The 22506-nt window shown below is 45.8% G+C and overlaps 1 protein-coding gene across 1 annotated transcript in view; it reads left to right on the top strand.

Moving 5' to 3' along the window:
- LOC311242352 (charged multivesicular body protein 1b-like) overlaps positions 1 to 22015 on the top strand; it is a 33134-nt gene extending 11119 nt beyond the window's left edge. The window contains exons 4-8 of the mRNA XM_084331303.1: positions 4223 to 4291; positions 5271 to 5378; positions 6467 to 6510; positions 8329 to 8401; positions 20141 to 22015. Coding sequence (XP_084187429.1) covers positions 4223 to 4291; positions 5271 to 5378; positions 6467 to 6510; positions 8329 to 8401; positions 20141 to 20185 — 339 coding nt within the window. The 3' untranslated portion in view covers positions 20186 to 22015. The remainder of the gene's footprint in view (positions 1 to 4222; positions 4292 to 5270; positions 5379 to 6466; positions 6511 to 8328; positions 8402 to 20140) is intronic.
- Positions 22016 to 22506: the final 491 nt, after the last annotated feature.

The raw sequence follows: 22506 nt of genomic DNA, 5'->3' as shown, positions 1-22506 counted from the left end.
AGTGAAAAAACAAAGCTGCGAAAACTGAAACTTGCTTTATATAAAAAAATCGAAATCAGTGAGTAATTGTGTTTAATAATCATGATTTCAGTATCAATCAAAATAACCGTGATTATGTTTGTTGCCATAATACATGTAACAGCACAGGGAAGCTGTATGGGCATAGTAACATTATGTAACAGCACAGGGAAGCTGTATGGACATAGTAACATTATGTAACAGCACAGGGAAGCTGTATGGACATAGTAACATTATGTAACAGCACCCGCTCTCAAGAAATAAAAAACTGCTTTGAGTAAATATTGTTGACCTATTTATCGGGTTGCACACTTTCAAATGCAAATGGCAGAATGTGGTGCTGCTGTGCTCCTGATATACAACAAGGCCACTCTCCTAAGCTGCTTTTTATTGGCCGCACGAGGTGCCTGTCAGTGTCTTACCCAGTGTAGTCGGTGTGCAGGAAATTAAGGTGGTGTTTGTACATTATTTGATACCGGATAAACCACCCTAATCCTGTCACAGTCACGATGGAACTATCTCAAAATGGCTTCATGAAGAGAACATTATGACATTGAGAGTCTGTTAAAGAGCTTATTACATGTAATAATCCATTACAATTGCCTATTTTAAAGGCCAAATCCACTGACATTGAATCTTAGTTTGTAACTTTGAAGAAGAAAATTTTTTTAAATATTTTTCTGTTTTGAATTATGAGCTCTCAAAGTAAGGAACATGCAATACAATGACATTAAATTGCAATGCCTGCGGTGGCAAGCAGCACCTCCACTCCTGATAGTTTGGACTTTTTACCTACAGTCATGTTCCCAGTGTTGTTGCTAAGAGCTGGCGTCGAGGTGCGCTGTCCACCCCGGATGAGGAGTACATTTACCAGATTATTCACAGAGGTGGACAACAGAGTATTTGATTATGGATAGAGTTTACTGACAGAATGACATGTTGCAACATGGGGAGACCTAGGTTACAGCAGTGGAAAGTATTTATACAGGAGAGTAGACAAAACAAAGTGGTACCTTGACGTACATAATATGAATTATAGATATCATGTACATACTATACTATAAGAGAGATACTGTATGATTGGGAATGACGTAGAGATGAGTGAAGGCTGTGTGTGTGTGTGTTATAAAGAGAGTATATACCATGAGAAGGCTATTTGTGTGTGTGTGTGTGAGAAAGAGAGAATATAATACAATGAGAAGGCTATGTGTGCATATGAGAGAGGGGGAGGGGTAGTGTTAGTGTATGTAGATAGATATGTCTGCGAGAGAAGGCTATTTGTATACGATTATGTGTGAGTGTGTGTGTGGGGGGGAGGGGTAGTAAGAGAGAGAGAGGGAGATATAGTGTGTTTGTGCATGTGTGTGTGAGAAAGATAGAAGTGTGTTGGTAAATGTCCCTGTCCACCCCCAGCATAATGCTCACAAAGTAATTCCTCCATACATAAATGGAGAAACACAACCAATAAAATAAAATAAATTATTCCATTAGCCGTGCTGCCTTGAACCAGGAAGACAAGCCAGTTTATTACTCTTTGGTGTGGGCCAGGCAGGAAGGAAATGATTCATTTAAAATGTTGTGTGTGCTACACCCACCATAAACGGTATGTTTGAGTTTGAATATGGCCACCAGTGATGTGATCTGGTACATTGAATCATTGTGTTGTTAATTACAGACACAGTACCATGAAATTATAAAAATAGCGATACCTTGTCTTATAGGCACTGCTACATTATCATTTAATTTAGGTGTAATTAACACAAGGATCCAATGACTATACTGGTGACCTTATTCAAACTCATGTACTCTCAATAACTCAAACTAAATGATTGTGTGCAAAACTGTTTAGAGTTTTAGTTTTTGGACGTGTATGTGTGCAAAATAAATAAGCATTGTTTTTAGGTGAAATGCCCCTTTAAGACTAAATGGTGGCCAGCCACAGGGTTACATTGTTGACAGATGTCAACAATGCATGTGTGAAATGATACCAGCATCTTGTAATTATTGTTGGATGTTGAAAACACATGGGAGCTTGAGAAATGGCATTGCTGTGTGATGTCAGATCTGTTAAATACCCCCATCACCCCTGACATCACTAACAATTTAACCCTTGCACTGAAGAACCATATACTGTAAGTCTTTTATTTTATTTGTTGAAAGTCCACGTGAGTCTGCCTCTGGCTGCAATTGTAGCTTACCACCACCGGTATGACTGTGTATGAACGAATAATGGACTCTGTGAAGCGCTCTGGGTGTCATGAAGAGTGCTATATAAATCCAAGCCATTATCATTATTATTATTATATTCAATTGTGAAGTTAATCTGAATCACTTGCAGTGTGAATGTGATATATCACCAGAACATCAGCTTCTACTGTCTTTAACACATTCCCTGCCACTGGTTATATCCATCAATATAGCCAGTTTGCCACCACTCTAAGCCTATGGAGATGTTCACCTTCTTTGCAGGGCTATAACTTTTTAAATTGTATTGCTAAATTGACATTACTATGGCCCATTCAACATCGATTATCTATCGTTCAGGATGTAGGAACGTTATACTTTTTCATTCATAGATTCATACAAAAATACCTTCTAGAATATAAGTATGTTTTTATCGTTTTCTGCAGTAATTCATAGAACGTGAGTTATAGGCATAAACGCATATATAGATTATCAATTGCCGTTTATTCCCGATACACGCTATATTAAAAAATTCAACTGTATATGATCCTATACGTTATGCGTCATCATGCGCGGATGAAAGGGGGGGGGGGTCGTTTATAATTCCGTGATCGTCAGTAAATGCTTTATGTAGTATGGGTGATATATTGATCAGATCGGTTTGCAGTGAAATAAATAAACAATTGGGCTGAAAATAGCGTCAGCGTCCTCTTACCGTGAGACTGGCGGTGAAAGATCCCAGGTATAGGACATCGATCGCCTAGGTCCATTTCCGGTTTGTATGTCGCAATAAACGCCGAAATCATATCGATTATTAAGTTTATAAAGCGATCGATATGTACTATAGTGTCTGTCGGGAGCCTTGCGACAATATCTGACGGCCGGATGAATTTAATCGACGCACAGCAGCCATATCCTGTTTACCAGTGTAACTCGCCCGACCATCCACCAGGCGGCGGTATTGAGCCGTCGTTGTATTGAGTTGTAGGGTCCAGCCACAGCGCCGGAGGTGTATATATGAATTATGAATGCCATGGCGAAAAAATGAAATATTGATCTCAATATTGCTGTACAGCGTGGTCTGGCGGTCAAAGCATGGCGGGCAATAATGTTTTAAAGCGTTTCCGGCAGTGGATGTGTTAACTACAGTATGAATGAACACAACACTATAACTTACCATCTTTAGATAATAAAGTACTCAACCTACTGTATATTTGTAGATCTGGTATGTCATAAATGTCTAGATGTAACAGTACTGTCTATCTGTATATCTCTATGTCATGTATGTCATGTTATGATGAATTGAAAATGGGGGACCCTGATGTAAACAAGACGAAAGTCTTTCTCTGGTCTGCATCCCCTTAACAATTGTGTGTATTGAGCCGTACTGTACTGTACCCATTCTGCAATCTGTTAATACAATTTTCAATCAATCAATCAATCAATCAAAACCTCTACTGTCTTTAACTATGAATGAACACAACACTCTAACTTACCATCTTTAGATAATAAAGTACTCAACCTCGACTGTCTTTAACTATGAATGAACACAACACTCTAACTTACCATCTTTAAATAATAAAGTTTGAAAACATTGTTCCTTTGAAAACTTAAAACAGACTTATATGGTTATTTGTCTGAGGTGCTCATAGGAGGTCGGTGATGAGTGATTTCTTATTTATTTTTTTAAATGTGAGGTTTATAATAGGATGGGTTTCTAAAAATCTGTTTCCCTTTTAAATAATGAAAGGCTATTATCATAAATAAATAATCTATAGTTTTGACCTTACAGAACTTCTTTAACTTGGGAGACCTTCAGTAATGCAGGCTAAGATTCTCACTTAAAAAGGAGAAAGCGACACCTAGTGGAGAGATGAGGAACCAGCAGGACGAGCCCAGGGTTTCAACTCTGTCACCAGCCTATTCGTTGTCTCCTTTACCAGGATCTTGTCTTGACATTAGAGGATGCTAGTGAGAGGGCTGGAGGAGGTTTCAACAGTGTGTGTTTGTGTTCGTGCAGGTCACCAAGTCCATGGCTGGTGTAGTGAAGTCTATGGACGCCACCCTGAAGAGTATGAACCTGGAAAAGGTACAGTAAGTTGTTTACCTGGGGTATACATCTAGTATGCTTCTTCTAACTTGGTAAACGTATCTTATGTACAGGCCATTTTCTTTTTGTGAACCATATATAGATTTCCCATCTCCTCATTGAAGGTGATAATTCAAAACCTTTTGTCGTCTGTAGATTTCCTGTCTCCTCATTTTGAAGATGTTGTTATAAAAAAGAAGAAGAATGGTTTACTCTTAGAAAACCTTACCAGTAGAAAACCTTACCAGCCATAGACAAAATGTAGTGTTTAACAATAGAGAAGGAACGGTTTGTGAAAAATATATACAAACCGTTCGATTTATTCAGTTTACTTTGGTACTATAGAACCGAGCGGGACCTTTTAGTTCGTCCAAGCCGAGGTGGCACAGCTGTGTCAGTCAGTTTGTTTGGGAAATGGCTATTAGGCTACTGGTAACGTTAGGTGGACAAGACCATTTATTTTGAGTTTAGTCTATGATAGAGATGGACAGAGAATTGCGTGTGACAACTGTGCTACACAATTTAACATCATGGACCTGTTCGCATTGCATTGCTCCGGTCCGTCACCAGCACAGAGACAGATTCTCCTCAACGTATTTACACGTTGAACTATATGCAGCCCAATGCAGTTTTGGATAGTTTGTTATTTCAGTGCATGACGTCGAGCCACAACGTTAATATTTCCTCTCACAGTCACTTCAGCAACAAGTAATTTCCAAACATGAAACAGACACAATGCAGAATTGTCAGTTATCCAACATGTCCACCATATAGTCCTATCCTTTTTTTTTTTTACCAAATACTATTTGAATTAGCAATGGAATTTGTCCTTCCCGCTGAACCGCACAACCCCGAAAACTGATATGAACCGAACCGTGATGTTTGTGAACCGTTCCACCCCTAGTTCTGGGCTGGCTAGTGGTTTTCCCACCCTGGTGCCGTCTCGAGCCTCACTGCTCCACCCACTCCTTCCCTGTAGACCTCTGCACTCATGGACAAGTTTGAGAACCAGTTTGAGACTCTGGACGTGCAGACGGCCCAGATGGAGGACACCATGGGAAACACCACCACCCTGACCACGCCACAGGTGACACACTGCGTCCTCTCAAACAGCCTCCAGAGAGAGGTCGCTTACACTAGGGATGGGAATATTGGCTCATTTCACTGATTACTAATTCATTTAAGTTCTATGTTACGTTTGGTGTAGACCAAAAAAATAAACAACCTCTGTACAACTCAGGCAACCCCCCCCCCCATGTAATTGATGTATATGTTAACTAATTAATTAGTTAATTATGTAATGCTTTGTTCTGGACAACTAGTACCCAGAAATGAACAAATTAGTCCTGGTATTTGGTCCTGTAGCTCAATGGGAAGAGCAAGGCACTAACACTGCCTGGGTTAGGTGGTTAAATTCCCACTGGTCACCCATGCTAAAAAACTGCATGGTAAACTCATGGTACTGTAAGCAATAAGCATCCACCAAATTACTTTATGTTAATAGAATGTTATGTTGTGTTCATCTTTATTCCCATTCCTACATTACACACTTGAAATGTTTATATGCAAGTTTAAACCTGAACTGTCTATCTGCTTGTGTGTTCTGAACTGTATCTGCTTGTGTGTTCTGAACTGTATCTGCTTGTGTGTTCTGAACTCTATCTGCTTGTGTGTTCTGAACTGTATCTGCTTGTGTGTTCTGAACTGTATCTGCTTGTGTGTTCTGAACTGTATCTGCTTGTGTGTTCTGAACTGTATCTGCTTGTCTGTTCTGAACTGTATCTGCTTGTGTGTTCTGAACTGTATTTGCTTGTGTGTTCTGAACTGTATCTGCTTGTGTGTTCTGAACTGTATCTGCTTGTGTGTTCTGAACTGTATCTGCTTGTGTGTTCTGAACTGTATTTGCTTGTGTGTTCTGAACTGTATCTGCTTGTGTGTTCTGAACTGTATCTGCTTGTGTGTTCTGAACTGTATCTGCTTGTGTGTTCTGAACTGTCTATCTGCTTGTGTGTTCTGAACTGTCTGTCTGCTTGTGTGTTCTGAACTGTCTATCTGCTTGTGTGTTCTGAACTGTCTGTCTGCTTGTGTGTTCTGAACTGTCTATCTGCTTGTGTGTTCTGAACTGTCTGTCTGCTTGTGTGTTCTGAACTGTCTGTCTGCTTGTGTGTTCCTCAGAGTGAAGTGGATATGCTGATGCACGAGATGGCTGACGAAACAGGGTGAGCTTTATTTTTATTTTTATGGACACACACCCAGATAATTGTCAAACACAGTGGCAACATTGTTACTGTGCAGGACTCTAAATGGAAGCCAAAATAGATGCATATGTGACCTTTTATTTTCATATTATTTGACTTAGTCACATTAGTGCGAGTGGGAGGGAATCAAAGTTTAATTAAAACAAATACCTGCACTCATGTGATCTACTTCATTGTAAGATTATATTTTGACATATTCCATTTATATTATTGTTGGGCATGTATAGAGTACAATCACCTTCCACTCCTCCTCCACTGGAGTAGCCTACCAGTAGTCTATCTATATTTATTTAAAAAAATCTTGACAATCAAGGAAACACAACATTTTACATTTAGTCATTTAGCTGACGCTTTTATCCAAAGCGACTTAGAGTTCTGTACAAGTCAGCAGGAAGGGTACAACTCTGGCAGCTAAGGGTAAGTAACATTGTTTGTCAAACAGCGTTGAACTTGAATGGTACATTCTTGAGTGCATAGTAGTCACTTTTAATTAGAATGTACTCCTTCAGTAGCCATAACCAGTTAAAACAACTTTGCTCAGAATGTACTGACTCCTTTACTAGTCTATAGGATGGAGTCTTCTAGACTGCTGGTGCAGAACGAGCTGAACTCATTCATTGTGACACTATCCTACTCCTTCAAATACCAAAACTAAACGGGCTAGCTGATTCACTTAAAGAAACATGCCAATATTATGGGAAATGCACTTACTGTCTTCTCCAGAGTCAGACAAGAAGATATAGATACCAATTAGATACCTCTGTGTTAAGTTAAGTTATTTATTGATATTTTTTTACCCAGGGACAGTGCACTGCACATTAATCAACATCTTCAGTTTTCACATCAATCAGAATTAGCTAATGAGCTAGTTTTCATCTGTAGTCCCTGCCTACCATGCATGTCTTTATGGTGTGGGAGGAAACCAGAGTACCTGGAGGAAACCCGCGCGAACACAGGCAGAACATGCAAACTCCACACAGAAAGGCCCCCTGGTGGGGTTTGATTGCCAAGTTTGGGAGAGAAGGCAGAATACTTTGTTTAAGACTGAGCTGTATAATAATCAGTAGTAATCTAATGAAATTAAATGTAGTAATTTAATAAAAGAATCAATCGATCGATGTAGTAGGCTACAACAGGAAAGCCACGCTCTGCATGTATTGTAATCCGTGTGGACGGTCCAATACCGTACTACTTGAAACTTTGAAGCAGCACGACGACAGTCACAAATCCAAAACCTGTAGCAACAGATTAATTACCCAAAACACTGAGCTCCTCCTGCACTGCTTTGCAGTGCTTAAATTAAAGTAATCACTCCACGGAGGACGCTGAAATGGTCATCAAGTTCATGACAGGTCCCCCCTTCATGACAGAGACACCTATTATTTTCCTATATTCATTTTTCACCTGTAAAATCTTGTAAAGTTTAGTTTTTTAAAGATATGTTTAGGGCATTTCTGCTTTATTATATAGGACAATGAATGACAGGAAATCAGGGGTAAAGAGAAGGTTGATGACATGCAGGAAAGATCTTGGATTGGAACCCAGGACGTTGGGATTATATGCTATGTGCCTTTAGCGTGGTGAGCCACCAGGATGCCCTCATCTGTAATATTAGACAAAGAAAATGAATAAAAAGTCAGCATACAAAGTGAATGAATACTCTGCAGCCAAAGAAAAAAGCTGCAACCAAATCATGTGCTTGTGTCACCAAGTGAGAAAGCACCAGTACCACCAGTGAGGAGGTTAACTTTGAGTCCTGTTGTGTGTTGCTGTTCTCAGGTTGGATCTGAACATGGAGCTACCTCAAAGCCAGACTGGCGCAGTAGCCAACTCTGTAGCATCGACAGAACAGGTAACGCATGCACACACATACACACACACACTAGGGATGCACCAATACCGATACTGATATCGGATATTGGTCCAATACCAGGCTAAAATAGAATATTCATCTGTGCTGAGAAAGAGGCGGAGATCCGCTTCTACTCTGAAAGATCAATTTGCGCCTCCTGCTCAGACAGTGGGAGTGTTATGGTTTGTAACCGACCCCAATCGCACAACACAAGACAGGTATGATGGTTTGCCAAGAAACAGAAATTTATTGAGAGACAGGGAAAAAAGGGCACTGTCCCTTTAAGGGAGAACACAAATACAGGAATATAACAAGAGGGGAAAAACTAGGTGCCTTTAAGAGGCGGGCAGGAAAAGGGAACACTAAGGGAAGGCTAATGAACGCTAGGGGAAACATTAAAGGAAACGCTAGGGGAAGGTTAAAGGAACAGAGGAACTAGAGACTAGGAGATGTCGGGACAAGGAGAGCTAGGGAACAGGAGAACTGGGGACTAGGAGAACTAGGGACAAGGAACTAGGTGGAACTAGAAGGGGAGAACTTGGGACCAGGAACTAGGTGGAACTAGAAAGGGGAGAACTAGGGACAGAGGGGACTGAGGCCCGCGGAGGCGGGCTGGGGACAGGGAGGAACTGGGGACTGGTGGGAAAACATCTGGGCCGCTCTGCAGAACAGAGGAGAGGGTTAATATTCAAAAGGGAACAAACAGAGCAGATGCAGAACAGTCCAAATAAACAAAGTAACAAAGTAATAATATCTTCGTGTGACAAACACACAGGGGGAGATGTAATGTCCAAAAATACTATCTAAGTGAGAACAAAAACAGAGTGGGAGATGAAATGTCCAAACTACTAACTAAGTGAGAACAAAAAAGGAGGCATTACGCTGGGTGAGTGACTTAACAATCAAAACTCACCCAAGCGTATGCGTAATGGTACAGGAACAGCAGCGGGACGAGGGCAAGAGGCATTACGCTGGGTGAGTGACATCACAATCAAAACTCACCCAGGCGTATGCGTAATGGTACAGGAAACGCAGCGGGACGAGGGCAAGAGGCATTACGCTGGGTGAGTGACATCACAATCAAAACTCACCCAGGCGTATGCGTAATGGTACAGGAAACGCAGCGGGACGGGGGCAAGAGGCATTACGCTGGGTGAGTGACATCACAATCAAAACTCACCCAGGCGTATGCGTAATGGTGCAGGAACAGCAGCGGCGGCGAGGGTGTCGCCACCGGGTAGCTGGCTGTCCGAGCCGAGGAACAGAGTGCTGGAACAGCGGCGGTGGCGAGGGTGTCGTCAACCGGGTAGCCGCTGTCGGAGCCGAGGAACAGAGTGCTGGAACAGCGGCGGTGGCGAGGGTGTCGTCCACCGGGTAGCCGCTGTCGGAGCCGAGGAACAGGGTGCTGGAACAGCGGCGGTGGCGAGGGTGTCGTCCACCGGGTAGCCGCTGTCGGAGCCGAGGAACAGAGTGGCGCGCCACACCTTGGTGTGCACGTCGGAACCGAGAGACGCCTCGGGGTGCGTCTGTGAGGAGGAGTGTGCCAAGCACGAGGATCCTTGGAAGATGCGCGCTGGAGACTGGAGAGCGTGCCAAGCCCTTGAAGATGCGCGTTGCGCGCTGGTGACTGGAGAGCGTGCCAAGCCCTTGCAGATGCGCGTTGCGCGCTGGTGACTGGAGAGCGTGCCAAGCACGAGGATCCTTGGAAGATGCGCGTTGCGCGCTGGAGACTGGAGAGCGTGCCAAGCCCTTGAAGATGCGCGTTGCGCGCTGGTGACTGGAGAGCGTGCCAAGCCCTTGCAGATGCGCGTTGCGCGCTGGTGACTGGAGAGCGTGCCAAGCACGAGGATCCTTGGAAGATGCGCATTGCGCGCTGGAGACTGGAGAGCGTGCCAAGCACGAGGATCCTTGGAAGATGCGCGTTGCGCGCTGGAGACTGGAGAGCGTGCCAAGCCCTTGAAGATGCGCGCTGGTGACTGGAGAGCGTGCCAAGCCCTTGCAGATGCGCGTTGCGCGCTGGTGACTGGAGAGCGTGCCAAGCCCGAGGATCCTTGGAAGATGCGCGTTGCGCGCTGGAGACTGGAGAGCGTGCCAAGCCCTTGAAGATGCGCGTTGCGCGCTGGTGACTGGAGAGCGTGCCAAGCCCTTGCAGATGCGCGTTGCGCGCTGGTGACTGGAGAGCGTGCCAAGCCCGAGGGTCCGGGAGATGCGCGTTGGTCTAGATGTGCGTCAGGACGAACAGCTGCGCTGGGGTCTGCAGTGGAGCGCTGGGGTGCCTCCCGTGGAAGTACAGGGAGCGCAGAACAGTCTCCTCCACAGGCTACGGCGACAGCAGACGAAGGCTGGAGCAAAACATCTCAAGGCTGGAGAAATCCATATACAGCATTGGTAGACCAGAGGATCTCCCGAAAGAGTCTAGATGTTAGAGAATATGACTCAGCATGAATACAACACGACCCCACGCCGAAACGAGGGGAAGAGCCCTGGTATTTAAAGCCCACAGGGGAACTAATTAGCCTGCCACCACAGGTGCGAGAGGTAATTGATAATAGTCCAGGTGTGGCCACTGAGAGTAAACGAGAGTAAAGAACGAGAGGGTGGGGGCTAGAGAGAGTGAGTGAGAAGGGAATTTCTAACAGTAGGCTTAAAGAAAACAGAGAAAGTTGGTGAGCAGCGGACAAAACCTCACAGTACCCCCCCCTCAACGGGAGCCACCCGGCGACCCAAAACAAATACAGACAGAGTGGCAGGGGGCAAAACAAGACAAAAACAAAATGTACTGGCCAAGCCAGCAGGGGAAGCCACCACAAGAGTGGGGCTAGCAAAAGAGACAGGGTCGCCGAGGGGTAACTAGGGTAGCAGAGGGGCAACAGGAGGAGCTGAGGGGTAACCAGAGGAGCTGAGGGGTAACCAGAGGAGAAGAGGGGCAAGCAGGGTAGCTAAGGGGCAACCAGAGGAGCTGAGGGGCAACTAGAGGAGCTGAGGGGTAACCAAGAGGAGCACCGGGAAAAGGGCTAGCAGAGGGAAGGTTAGCTGCCAGGGCACTGATAGCTACAGGGCCTATGCTAGCTGTACTGCTACATCAACATAGAGGCTGCGCAAGCTGCCGGAGCCAGGCTAGCAGGGGGAAAGGGTAGCTGCCAGGGCACTGATAGCTACAGGGCCTATGCTAGCTGTACTGTTACACTAACATAGAGGCTGCGCTAGCTGCCGGAGCTAGGCTGGCAGACAGGGCTGGACCAGCATGAGAGAACAAGCTAGCTGGAAGGACAGTCCTAGCTGTGTGAGAGAAACTGAACATGCTAGCTGAAGGGGCAGTCCTAGCAGTGGGAATACTGACCTTGCTAGCTGAAGGGCAGTCCTAGCAGCGTGAGATAAACTGACCTTGCTAGCTGAAAAGGCAGTCCTAGCAGTGGGAGATAAGCTGACCTTGCTAGCTGAAAGGGCAGTCCTAGCAGTGGGGAGAGAAACTGACCTTGCTAGCTGAAAGGGCAGTCCTAGCAGTGGGGATGGTACACAAAAAAGTGGAGGCCATGCAGAGGGACCGGGTTAGCTGCTTGGGCCTGGCTAGCTACAGGGCCTATGTCAGCTGCAAGGCTGCATTAACATAGAGGCTGTGCTAACAGCCGGGGCCAAGCTAGCAGACTGGGACCATGCAGAGGGAAACTGGGTTAGCTGCCAGGGCATGGCTAGCTACAGGGCCCATGCCAGCAGCAAGGGCTGCATAAACATAGAGGCTGTGCTAGCAGCCGGGGCAAAGCTAGCAGACAGGGGCTCTGCTGAGGGACTGGGTTAGCCGCCAGGGCATGGCTAGCTACAGGGCCTATGCCAGCAGCAAGGGCTGCATCAACATAGAGGCTCGGGGCTAAGCTAGCAGACAGGGGCTCTGCTGAGGGACTGGGTTAGCTGCCAGGGCATGGCTAGCTACAGGGGGGTCAAACAGGGCTAAACGGGAAGCAAACAGGGGAGCTAACCGGGGAGACTAACAAGCTAAACAAGGGAGCTAAACAGGACTAACAAGGAAGCTAGAGGGAACAAGAAAAAAAAAAGGCAAACTCAACATACACCGTCTGTGCTGGCTGGGGTCGTCGATTTGGTGGGGTCGTACTGTTATGGTTTGTAACCGACCCCAATCGCACAACACAAGACAGGTATGATGGTTTGCCAAGAAACAGAAATTTATTGAGAGACAGGGAAAAAAGGGCACTGTCCCTTTAAGGGAGAACACAAATACAGGAATATAACAAGAGGGGAAAAACTAGGTGCCTTTAAGAGGCGGGCAGGAAAAGGGAACACTAAGGGAAGGTTAATGAATGCTAGGGGAAACATTAAAGGAAACGCTAGGGGAAGGTTAAAGGAACAGAGGAACTAGAGACTAGGAGATGTCGGGACAAGGAGAGCTAGGGAACAGGAGAACTGGGGACTAGGAGAACTAGGGACAAGGAACTAGGTGGAACTAGAAGGGGAGAACTTGGGACCAGGAACTAGGTGGAACTAGAAAGGGGAGAACTAGGGACAGAGGGGACTGAGGCCCGCGGAGGCGGGCTGGGGACAGGGAGGAACTGGGGACTGGTGGGAAAACATCTGGGCCGCTCTGCAGAACAGAGGAGAGGGTTAATATTCAAAAGGGAACAAACAGAGCAGATGCAGAACAGTCCAAATAAACAAAGTAACAAAGTAATAATATCTTCGTGTGACAAACACACAGGGGGAGATGTAATGTCCAAAAATACTATCTAAGTGAGAACAAAAACAGAGTGGGAGATGAAATGTCCAAACTACTAACTAAGTGAGAACAAAAAAGGAGGCATTACGCTGGGTGAGTGACTTAACAATCAAAACTCACCCAAGCGTATGCGTAATGGTACAGGAACAGCAGCGGGACGAGGGCAAGAGGCATTACGCTGGGTGAGTGACATCACAATCAAAACTCACCCAGGCGTATGCGTAATGGTACAGGAAACGCAGCGGGACGAGGGCAAGAGGCATTACGCTGGGTGAGTGACATCACAATCAAAACTCACCCAGGCGTATGCGTAATGGTACAGGAAACGCAGCGGGACGGGGGCAAGAGGCATTACGCTGGGTGAGTGACATCACAATCAAAACTCACCCAGGCGTATGCGTAATGGTGCAGGAACAGCAGCGGCGGCGAGGGTGTCGCCACCGGGTAGCTGGCTGTCCGAGCCGAGGAACAGAGTGCTGGAACAGCGGCGGTGGCGAGGGTGTCGTCAACCGGGTAGCCGCTGTCGGAGCCGAGGAACAGAGTGCTGGAACAGCGGCGGTGGCGAGGGTGTCGTCCACCGGGTAGCCGCTGTCGGAGCCGAGGAACAGGGTGCTGGAACAGCGGCGGTGGCGAGGGTGTCGTCCACCGGGTAGCCGCTGTCGGAGCCGAGGAACAGAGTGGCGCGCCACACCTTGGTGTGCACGTCGGAACCGAGAGACGCCTCGGGGTGCGTCTGCGAGGAGGAGTGTGCCAAGCACGAGGATCCTTGGAAGATGCGCGCTGGAGACTGGAGAGCGTGCCAAGCCCTTGAAGATGCGCGTTGCGCGCTGGTGACTGGAGAGCGTGCCAAGCCCTTGCAGATGCGCGTTGCGCGCTGGTGACTGGAGAGCGTGCCAAGCACGAGGATCCTTGGAAGATGCGCGTTGCGCGCTGGAGACTAGAGAGCGTGCCAAGCCCTTGAAGATGCGCGTTGCGCGCTGGTGACTGGAGAGCGTGCCAAGCCCTTGCAGATGCGCGTTGCGCGCTGGTGACTGGAGAGCGTGCCAAGCATGAGGATCCTTGGAAGATGCGCATTGCGCGCTGGAGACTGGAGAGCGTGCCAAGCACGAGGATCCTTGGAAGATGCGCGTTGCGCGCTGGAGACTGGAGAGCGTGCCAAGCCCTTGAAGATGCGCGCTGGTGACTGGAGAGCGTGCCAAGCCCTTGCAGATGCGCGTTGCGCGCTGGTGACTGGAGAGCGTGCCAAGCCCGAGGATCCTTGGAAGATGCGCGTTGCGCGCTGGAGACTGGAGAGCGTGCCAAGCCCTTGAAGATGCGCGTTGCGCGCTGGTGACTGGAGAGCGTGCCAAGCCCTTGCAGATGCGCGTTGCGCGCTGGTGACTGGAGAGCGTGCCAAGCCCGAGGGTCCGGGAGATGCGCGTTGGTCTAGATGTGCGTCAGGACGAACAGCTGCGCTGGGGTCTGCAGTGGAGCGCTGGGGTGCCTCCCGTGGAAGTACAGGGAGCGCAGAACAGTCTCCTCCACAGGCTACGGCGACAGCAGACGAAGGCTGGAGCAAAACATCTCAAGGCTGGAGAAATCCATATACAGCATTGGTAGACCAGAGGATCTCCCGAAAGAGTCTAGATGTTAGAGAATATGACTCAGCATGAATACAACACGACCCCACGCCGAAACGAGGGGAAGAGCCCTGGTATTTAAAGCCCACAGGGGAACTAATTAGCCTGCCACCACAGGTGCGAGAGGTAATTGATAATAGTCCAGGTGTGGCCACTGAGAGTAAACGAGAGTAAAGAACGAGAGGGTGGGGGCTAGAGAGAGTGAGTGAGAAGGGAATTTCTAACAGTAGGCTTAAAGAAAACAGAGAAAGTTGGTGAGCAGCGGACAAAACCTCACAGGGAGGCCTGTTGCGTCATGTGCAATAAACGGATCTCGGATCCATTTGTCCAAATTGTCAGTGCTCTTTCTTTCGGGAAACATTTTCAGAAATTGTTCAATGAGCCCTTCTATGTGGCTACAGATAATGGGCTTCAAATAATTTTGTGCTACATTCTGTTCCTCCAAAAAGCCATCAAGCAGAGTAAACACCCCCAAATCTCCGCTGATGATCCTGGAGTGCCACAAACAGAGTTTTTTAATCCAGCTCTCCATTTTAGCTGCAAGTCCAAACAGGTCTGTGTCCCGACCTTGTAGTCCCAGATTCAACCTATTGAGGCCAGACGTGGCCTCCGCGACTATATACCTGCACAGGATGTAGTGAGATGTGTATCCTAAATGTTCGGCAGCCCTCATATGTGCCGTCACACACGCTCGTGGCACTTTGCACTCTGCGATTATACCTGCGCAGGATGTAGTGAGATGTGTATTGGAATACTGTGTGGCCTCCGTTGATGAAGGGGCGAGACATGGCAAATACACACAGCTGCCAGGTGGAAAACTCAATCTGAGTTGGGCTTGTCGGATTTTCGCTTGATATTTTTTTTTCTTTTTTAAGATTTTTCTTTTTTTGCGTTTATCGTTTATTTATATATTCTTTTGCTACTGGGCAGTCCAGTAGAGAGAGAGAGAGAGGAAGAGCGGGAGACAGAGTGGGGGGAAGACATTCGGCAAATAACGGCGGGTCCGGGAATCGAACCCGGGTCGGCTGTGCCGCGACGCAGTGTGTTACATGGTTTGCCACTTGGGCGCCCCTTCGCTTGATCTTTTTCTTTTTTTAGTTGCCAAAAAAACTAAGTTTAGTCACCTACCCGCTGAAATAGAGCATTTCCCCGATACTAAAATCCGCTACCAAGAAACACGTCTACTGTTAAAAGTAATGGGTCAGATCGGTACTCTGTACCGGTGTAACACACATACACACACGCGCACACACAACACACGCACACACACTCACGCACGCACGCACACACGCACGCACGCACACACGCACACACACACACACACACACACACACACACACACACACACACACACACACACACACACACATACACATGCTGTATTTTGTAGGTGGTTGGAAGGTGCATCTATGGGCTGTCGATCATGTCCTCAGTCTATATGAATTGAAAATGGGGGACCCTGATGGAAACAAGACAAACGTCTTTCTCAGGTCTGCATCCCCTTAACAATTGTATGTATTGAGCCGTACTGTATTGTACCCATTCTGCAATCTGTTAAATAAAGTTTTCATTCATTCATTCATTCACACAGTTGTATATAAAGCACCAGGATATACTTGTTTCATTTCACCCTGTTCACCCTAAAACACAAGTCACTTAATAGCATCGATAGGATGTGAAACACTTTACACCTATCATCTTGGAAAGGAGTGGTTTTACACAGGGGCTTCTCCCAGAGAGAGTAAAGACCAGTATATGATTATTACATCATATTGAAATGGTCTATTGGGGGATGCCCCGTTAATGTTTTTTTGCTGCTGATACCGATCGCCTTTGAGCTGGATCGTCTGATACAGATAATTTTTTTGTTGCTGGTATAGCAGTATTATAGGTCAGTTTACATTGCAGATGGCATTTGTCACATAAATCAAATCATAAATCAAATCTAATTTATTTGTAAGCAGGCACGTTGGAAGTTATTGCAAAGAATACATTTTATGTTTTTTTTTTATGACAGTATTTATATATTTGTATATTATATACTGTAACTGTATAACTGTAACACTGTATATTATAAGTTTATCCTGCTCAAAGCACTTCACCATTTTAATATTGTGTGTATTGAGCCGTACTGTATTGTAGCCATTCTCCAATCTGTTAAATAAAGTTTTCATTCATTCATTACACTACTGTACGTACACAATCATACATGTAAAACCGACAAGATTGCAGCAGAGTAGATTTTCGAGTGATGACAGACTGTCACAGACTGATTGAATGACAGGTGAAACAACTAATTGTATTCACCTCCCGTCTCCCGCCCTTCCCACGCGCCACGAACCACTGAGCTACTGTGATACAGTGCTTGCGCAGTCAGTCGATTTGAGCTAGTAGTCAGACTTTGCTAGCACAGAATGGCTCACTCGCAGAAAAGAAAAATATCAGATTTCTTTTTGAAACGTGCCGCCGGTCCCAGTGACAGTCCCACTAAATCTGATAAACGTCAGAGAGAGACAGAGACGACAGGTTCAGCCTCAGCATCAGGTATTGAAGAGTTAACTGAGTATGTTCCCCTATACCCCCCCTCGGGCGCCAGGGGCTTCCACTGAGGGGTGATGCAAATAGGGATGGGGTGTTATTCGCAGCTGATGATGGAAAGAGTGCGCACTGAGTCTGATCCCGAGTTGAAGAATTGGCTCCAAAAGAGAGACAACTGGATGTCCAACAACATCCAAAACGAAATCTTACAGCTGTTTGCCCATGATATTCAGCGACAAATTAGAGGCAAAGCATCCAAAAGCCCATTCTTTGGCTTGAGCGCTGACGGAACCACTGATGTCACTGGAAAAGAACAATTCTCGTGTAATATACAGTTCGCCGATGACAACTTGGAAGCTCAGAACTTCTTTTGGGGTTTTTACAATGCCCGGCCCAGACACAACAGCCGAGACGCTGTTTTTGTGTATAAAAGACATTATTTTACGCCTCGACCTGCCCATGGAGAGGCTGATAGGATACTGTTTTGACGGGGCCAGCAACATGTCTGGGGGGTACAGGCTAGACTAAAGGAAATGTGTCCCGACTCTGTTTTTCTCCACTGCGCAAAAAATAAAAAATAAAATCTCAAAGGCCGCACCCCCTACCGATATAAAGTTCCAACTTGCCTGTTTGTAAGGCCCGACAACAGACGTTAATGTCCCCATGGGCCGGACACGTCTTCTTTAAACAAGTCAAGAAGAAACATCACAATAAATCAAGAACAAAACAAAAACACCATGAAATCTAAAATAAAATGTAAAGTAAATAAATGAATGCAACCCTCCCAGACATACAGTACCCCACGCGAAAGGTAAGGAAAAACTCACTAAAAACCTAGCAATAGGAAAAAAGCACCACAGGCAATGTGGAGGGGAGAAACCTTAGTAGGGCCGTTCAAGGGGGAAACTCCCTTCTTAGATGTCGGTGATGGTAGTGTTGCTATAAAACAGGCGAAACAGTTGGTAAGCATGTACATATACGTGTAATGAAACACAAATAAGTACATGCAATAGCAACTGGGGTACATAAGAACATTTTGAAAGATTGAAATCCATTTGAGGTATGTGGGCGGCGTACAGAAATGTTCCAGAAATGACCAGGACTCACGGAACTGTCCTTGAGCTACTTTTATTGAGGAAGGCTTATAGATAGCTGAAGCAACTCAATACTAGAACCTAAAGGACAGTTCTGTGACTGCTGGTTATTTCTGTAACAATGTAAGAGCTTGACCGTGCACCCAGTAAGAAACTATTGAAGAAGTTTGAGTTGTACTCGCACCCTGTTAATTTAATTAGTTATACTTTGTAATAGTTCCACACCGCCGACATGTCTTATGTTAAGTCAGCAGGCGACAATGACACCAACTCCGCTGAGAATTTGCTCACGTTTATAATTTTTTGCATCATCGATCGTTTAAAAAAAATCGACGATGAGAAAGCATTATCGGAATTTCCCCGATCTCGTAATTATACTGAATATCTGCCGTAATGATCGGCAGCTGATCGATCGGGGCATCCCTATTGGTGATATTACAGATATAAATCTTCTTTCTCTGGATTCTAGCTCTTGAAGAGACACATTTACAGAACAGTCACAGAAGACAGGAGTAACGTGTCTGTTGATCTATTCCAGAGACCCCTCCGTGTTTCTTAACAGTCCCATGTAAAACATCTGGGCACATTGTTTTTCTTTATCATGCAAACTCCCTGATGCCTTAGAGCCACGGTCACACTGATCAAAACGGAGAGAGAAGAGATGGGCGGTATTGGTTTGTGTTTAATTACAACCTAGCTGATATAATAAGCGACCTTGGGTTCTAGAAAGGCGCTATATAAATTTGATCTATTATTATTATTATTATTATTATTATTATTATTATTATTATTATTATTATTATTATTATTATTATTATTATTATTATTATTATTATTATTATTATTATAATTGTGCATTTGCAAAAAAACAACAGCTTTACTACAGAAGGTAAGGTATTGGTCAGTCAGTTCCAAAAGTGAATCCTCTCCGACCTTTTCTTTCAAAGCGGATACAGATCTGGCAGAGACGGACTCCTCATCAGCCCTGTGCTGTTCAACTCCTCATTGGAGAAATTTATTAAAAACAGACGTAGACAGATGTCCACAATGGATCATTGTGACCAGGTCATTAGGTAGCGTTCCGGCTGTGTGGCAAGGTTTGTATAGTCTGCTGAAAACAAAACCTAGCTATACCGTTATCACAATAATAGCACATAATGGGTAGCACATTTGGATGATCAACAGTTTGTCTGCATCTCCAGCTAGCTAGCTCTCTGATTTCACTGTTTCTTTGTGTGTTCCGTCTCACTCGTTGCCCGTAGGAAGTCCTTTCATGGCACACTGCGGAATTTACAGGAAACCGAAGCAAATACAAGAAGATTTGGAAAATTACTGTATTGTCAAATGTACACAAAGGCACTAGAAATGTGTCTTTTCACATATCCATCCTAGATACACATACACACAGTCCCCCACACGTCAGAGTGCAGTGTGGCCCGTAGTGCAGTGCCCCCCCCCCCCTCCCCCATAGTGGTTTGGGTGTTCTGTGCCTTGCTCATGGGCATTTAGGCAGAGATGTTGGGCACTGGGCATCGGGCATCGTAGCTGTAACACCAGTCACCCTTCAGTCACCAGCCCACAGCCGGAATACACCCTCCCTGTCGGTGCCGGGGATCAAACCAGCCGCTTGGTTACTTCTAGGCCCACACTGTCCCCACTTCCATTTTCAAGTACATCACGGACTGTTGGGGGAAAACGGACTGAGATGCGTGTCGGGGCGGAACTGTGACGCTGAACCTGTGTCTGTTTCATGTGTCGTCAGGATGAACTCTCTCAGAGGCTGGCCAGGCTGAGGGACCAGGTGTAAAGAGTGAACACACACAAGAACACCAGGAGGAGGACGACTAGGAGAGTGAACAAGGTTGAATTAAAAGGGGAGAATAAACAAAGGGTCTGCCTGCAAGATAAGAGTCTCTATACTCCTCTCTCTGTCTCTGTTGTTGGCTCTTTATGAGGAGAGAGTTGTTGGTCCCCAGCCGTCCGTGCTGCTACGCTTCATATCACAGCTGGTGAAATGAGATCAGCTCCCCCTACAGGCCATGTCGTGTCACACGTTTTCATTTGTCTTACTCATTCTATATTACCTAAACATGCAATTCTGGACGCCTGAATATTTCCCACAACAAAGTTAGTGTTTCCGCGTCTCTGATTGGCCAGGTCATGTGACATGTATGCCCAATCGTGGGACCGCAAGTTTTCGGATGGTTAAGCTTAGGCGCTCTTTCGAAGTTGGTTAAGGTTAGAGTTTGTCTTAGAGCATGGCGATAGAACGCCTGCCCTGATTCCAAACTCTAACCTTAACCAACTGCGAAAGAGTCGCCTAAGCTTAACTAGTGATAAACTAGGCGTTAGGTAGTTTGCAGGCTGTTAGACCCGGAAATAGGCGCAGAACTTGCCGTCCCACGATTGGCGCACATGTCACATGACCTGGCCAATCAGAGCGCAAAACTCGAACGCGGAAACACAAGTTTGTTGTGGAAAGTATAGACACATTCTGGACACTTGTTTTATGAAACGCTCACCCAGAAGTTGTCAATTTGTCAAAAAGTCTGAACGCTGACATTATCCATTCGCATTCAAATCGTTATTTTCACACATTTTGACAAATGGGCAACTTCTGGCTTGAGTGTTTGATAAACAAGTAGCCCTACATTACGTGTTCATGTACTATAGAATGTGCCTGAGTGAGAGAAAAAAATATGATATGACATAACGTCGCCTGCCCTGTTGGGGGCCCGAGTTCGCCTGGGAGAAACATTTGACCATCTGGGATGTGGAACGCAGCTCAGTGAAACAGCCTCTCTCTACGGATTGAGACCGTTTCAGAGAACGAGGAAGGAACAGCAACAGCCGCCCTCCATGCTCAGAGTCTCTTCATGTTATTAACATTGATTTGCACAGTTATTTTAAGATGTTATGTTGTGATTATTTATAACCTTAAAGGTAAACTCAGCAACAGGATGTTGCCCACTGGGGGAATAGTTTGTCTCCTGACATTGTTACTAAATCATTGTTTGTATGTATGTTTTATTTTAAACCCTTTCAGATGTGGACATTATATTTGTCATGAAGACTGTAAACTGAATTATTGTGTTCAACTAGCTACACGATTAAGTGGAACGGCTCTAGAAGTCATTTGATCTGGAATACCTGTTATGATGAAGTTGTTTATTTATTTTTTTGCATGTTATTTTTTGTGATGATGTCACAATGCTGAGAGCATTTCAACTGTTTCGTCTCTCCGCCTGCATGACTTGAGTATGTGGGAACTTCGTACAGCAGTGGAGAACGGGAGCAGGGGTTAATATTGGAATTGTTCCCTCGTCCGTCCCTGTTTATAATCCCAGTTCAGTTTCTGATGCAAGCTACAGCGTTTTAAGCTATAAACAATGCCTCTATTATACTATTGATAGTACTGTTGTAATAATACAAGGGCCGATTCTATACATTGGCCCTTATTTGTGTTTAGAGGGAGAATCGGCCTATAGTAGGGGCCCATCTTCTTGTTGTCCACCACTGCTGACTGGATTGACAGGAGAATACTGGTGAAATGGAAGATACTGACTTTATTTCTACCCCAGCTGGGATACCATCTCACATGTGAAGACAGAAAGTCATTAAAATACTTTTTAACACACCTCGTTTGCTAACCTCAATCACATGTCCTGTTGATTGTGTGTGTCTGTGTGTGTTGGTTTGTTTGTTTGTTTGTTTGTTTGTGGGAGTATACTGTACCTCTCCAAACGCCCCCCCCCCCCCCCCCCATCTCTCTCTCTCTACCCTTCTCCTCTCCAACAGGGAACAGATGAGAGGTCAAAGGGGTCACCTGTGGAGGAAGCGGCCCTCCGCTGCTCGCATGCCACAGCCTCATTACACACACACACTGACACACGCCCAGACCTTCATTATATCCCAAGGGGAGGCAGGGCTCAGCTGGGAGCCATTACAGGTGCTGCTGCATACACACACACACAAATACCCAAACGTACACCCGTGGACGCTATGGACCGACACACAGCCACCCCTGACCCCCCCCCCTAAAACTGTGTCCTACCTAATCATCATCAGACACAAGTCATGCACCTAGCTACACACAATCATGATCAGTGCCCCCTGACAGACAGAAGT

The sequence above is a fragment of the Notolepis coatsorum genome (genome assembly GCF_963971535.1).
Source record: "Notolepis coatsorum genome assembly, chromosome: 16".
Taxonomy (NCBI): domain Eukaryota; kingdom Metazoa; phylum Chordata; class Actinopteri; order Aulopiformes; family Paralepididae; genus Notolepis; species Notolepis coatsorum.
This window is presented reverse-complemented; position numbering and strand designations above follow the sequence as displayed.